General features: G+C 33.8%; 1 protein-coding gene across 1 annotated transcript; it reads left to right on the top strand.

Annotated features, from left to right (window-relative positions):
• Positions 1 to 1217: 1217 nt before the first annotated feature.
• On the top strand, positions 1218 to 2202 carry LOC102582802 (protein RADIALIS-like 6). The gene is made up of 2 exons (XM_006340570.2): positions 1218 to 1516; positions 1993 to 2202. The coding sequence occupies exon 1, from the start codon at positions 1279 to 1281 to the stop codon at positions 1504 to 1506; it is 228 nt and encodes a 75-aa protein (XP_006340632.1). The 5' UTR covers positions 1218 to 1278; the 3' UTR covers positions 1507 to 1516; positions 1993 to 2202.
• Positions 2203 to 2439: the final 237 nt, after the last annotated feature.

The following is a 2439-nucleotide window of genomic DNA, read 5'->3' as shown; positions in this document are numbered from 1 at the left end:
TAATTTTTTATCATTTATTTACACAAATCGATGCACAAAGCCTGTTTTTGTAGTGTAAATTGTAGTTGGAAATATATTATCAAAGTAGTATGTGTGGGTTGAGTGGTAGAATTATCCCAAGCCATTGAAAATATGTTGGTTATATTCCAAGTAACTACATTTTTATGTATATTTCTAAAAAATGATCAGTTTTGACCCACTTTTTAGTTGCGTAATTAGCTTCCCTAAAGGAGTCAGGAGTGAATAACATCATCATTAGCTTGGATGAAGAATTAATCTGTTCAGTGTTGTGTCCTACCTACACATGAATGGTCTTCAGCTTATAATGATTTAGGATAGAAGACATGATTCATGAAGATAAAGTACTACATCACTTTTACAGAACATAAAAGTCAGCCAATAATGCAAACAAGCTTAGCCTATATCACTTCAGGTCAGTATAGGATGTTAAACAAAAAAAATTAGATTGATACATGGAAAAATATAACTCCCCATCCTTGACTTATTAGAATGTCTAAATCCTTCGGGTGGCCCAGTTGTTTGAGCTTGGAACTTCCATGAGGTCTCAAGTTTGAAACTCTTGCCAGCGAAAGCAAGGAGTTTGCCTTTTGAATCGAGCTTGTCTAGTGGGGGCTACCTCTCCTATGTAATTTACGAGTTATTGTATAGGAGTGATGTATTACCTGTGGGTTTCCCTTTGTCAATGTCTAAGCAGTATCAGTCCTTACATAAGCTGGATCAGCCAACCAAAGCCTAGCTAAGTGCAAAAGAAATACTAACTTTTTATTGGATTCTTAAGAAAAGGAATGAGATCATCAAGTTCTAGTGAATTTAATAGTACGGACATGAAGAATAAAAATCTCTTTCGTCATCCCACGTATCACCAATAAACAATCCGTTAATTTCATCTAATTACTATGGTTTATAACTTTCTTCTCTAATTATTCCATTAGTCTTATCAATGTACAATAATATTCCACTACAAATGTTATACACCAAGAGACCATGAATAAATTACATCTCCTTGTTATTATAGTACTAACTGATTCTCCTTCTTCACCATTTAATTTGTTCCACGGACTTGTGGTTTCTAAATTGACGAATCACCCAATGATTCTTCAATTTGTAAGAATTTATATATTCCCCAACTGGCATACCCCACCCCTAATATAAATTCAACACATCCCTCAACAACTTCTCACTCACTACCAATTTACAATTCATAGTTTTCAAGCCTACCTCAAGCATATACTTCAGTTTCATACTTATAAAAAAAAAATGACATCAAATTCACTCACTGCTTGGACTCCAATAGAAAACAAGAAATTCGAGCAGGCACTCGCGGTCTACGACAAGGACACATCTGATCGCTGGCAAAACATTGCTAGATACGTTGGTGGGAAATCAGTTGAAGAAGTTAAACATCACTATGCTATCCTTGTAGAGGATCTTAAGCACATTGAATCTGGTGACGTTCCATTCCCAAAATACAAGTCAGGTCGTTAGTCTATTACAGGTAACAATTAATTCTGACTCAAACTTTATGTACATATGATGCGCGATAAAAAATTTAAAAATATTTTTAGTATGCTTGGCCATGCACATTCCGTTCAACTTGTTATCCTGTCCATGAGCCCACATGAGATGTAATCCCTCTAGCTAGACTTTTTGGATAAAATTCTTAAGGTCCAATACTTTCTAAATACAGGTAAGAATTGAGAGACTTCTTTTGTCTATACTTAGATTAGATACTCCGTACCCAACCATTATCTAACTCAATATTTTATTACATACTTTGAAATCTTTAATATGTGATTCTGATACTACCATAAAGTTTGTCTTTGACATTATGGAGTTTTTAGTGTCTTGTTTTTTTTTTTAATTAAGTCATGTTAGTGGCACTGTTTATTTTAATGTATCAACCGTCAATTCATGAGATGCGTCAAACTTTTTTTTTGGTTCTGTAATTGATTAAAGTTCCTCTTTGTACAGGAGTACGAGGTATAATACCAGTCAAAGTCAAAGATATGTGGACGAATTACATACGTGGAAAGACATATTTTTCTCTCAAGATTATGAATACACTAAGCTATTATTTTCTTCTTAGATCTAGTGAGATGTGTTAGTGTTATCATTGTATAACCCTGATTATTATCGTTTCGAATTAACGAGCATAATATAATTTTATGGACGCTACGTAAAGATATTGCGTTTGATGTTTTGACAAATTTCATATTGTTGAGTTGCAGTATATTGTTAAAACAATTTAGGTAACCATAACGAATGTTTTTGAACGACATTAGCAACGAGACTTTAATCCGCCCCGCACCGCCCCACATTAAACCCGCCCCGCTTAAACTCGCCCGCATAAATTTTCTTATTATTATTTTTCACTTTGTTATTTAGCTTTAACATTCGACTATAATTTTTTTTGAATAT

The sequence above is a fragment of the Solanum tuberosum genome, unplaced genomic scaffold (assembly GCF_000226075.1).
Source record: "Solanum tuberosum cultivar DM 1-3 516 R44 unplaced genomic scaffold, SolTub_3.0 scf00020, whole genome shotgun sequence".
NCBI classification, from domain to species: Eukaryota; Viridiplantae; Streptophyta; class Magnoliopsida; order Solanales; family Solanaceae; genus Solanum; species Solanum tuberosum.
Note: the sequence above shows the minus strand (reverse complement) of the source record. Positions and strands in the feature narration are given on the sequence as shown.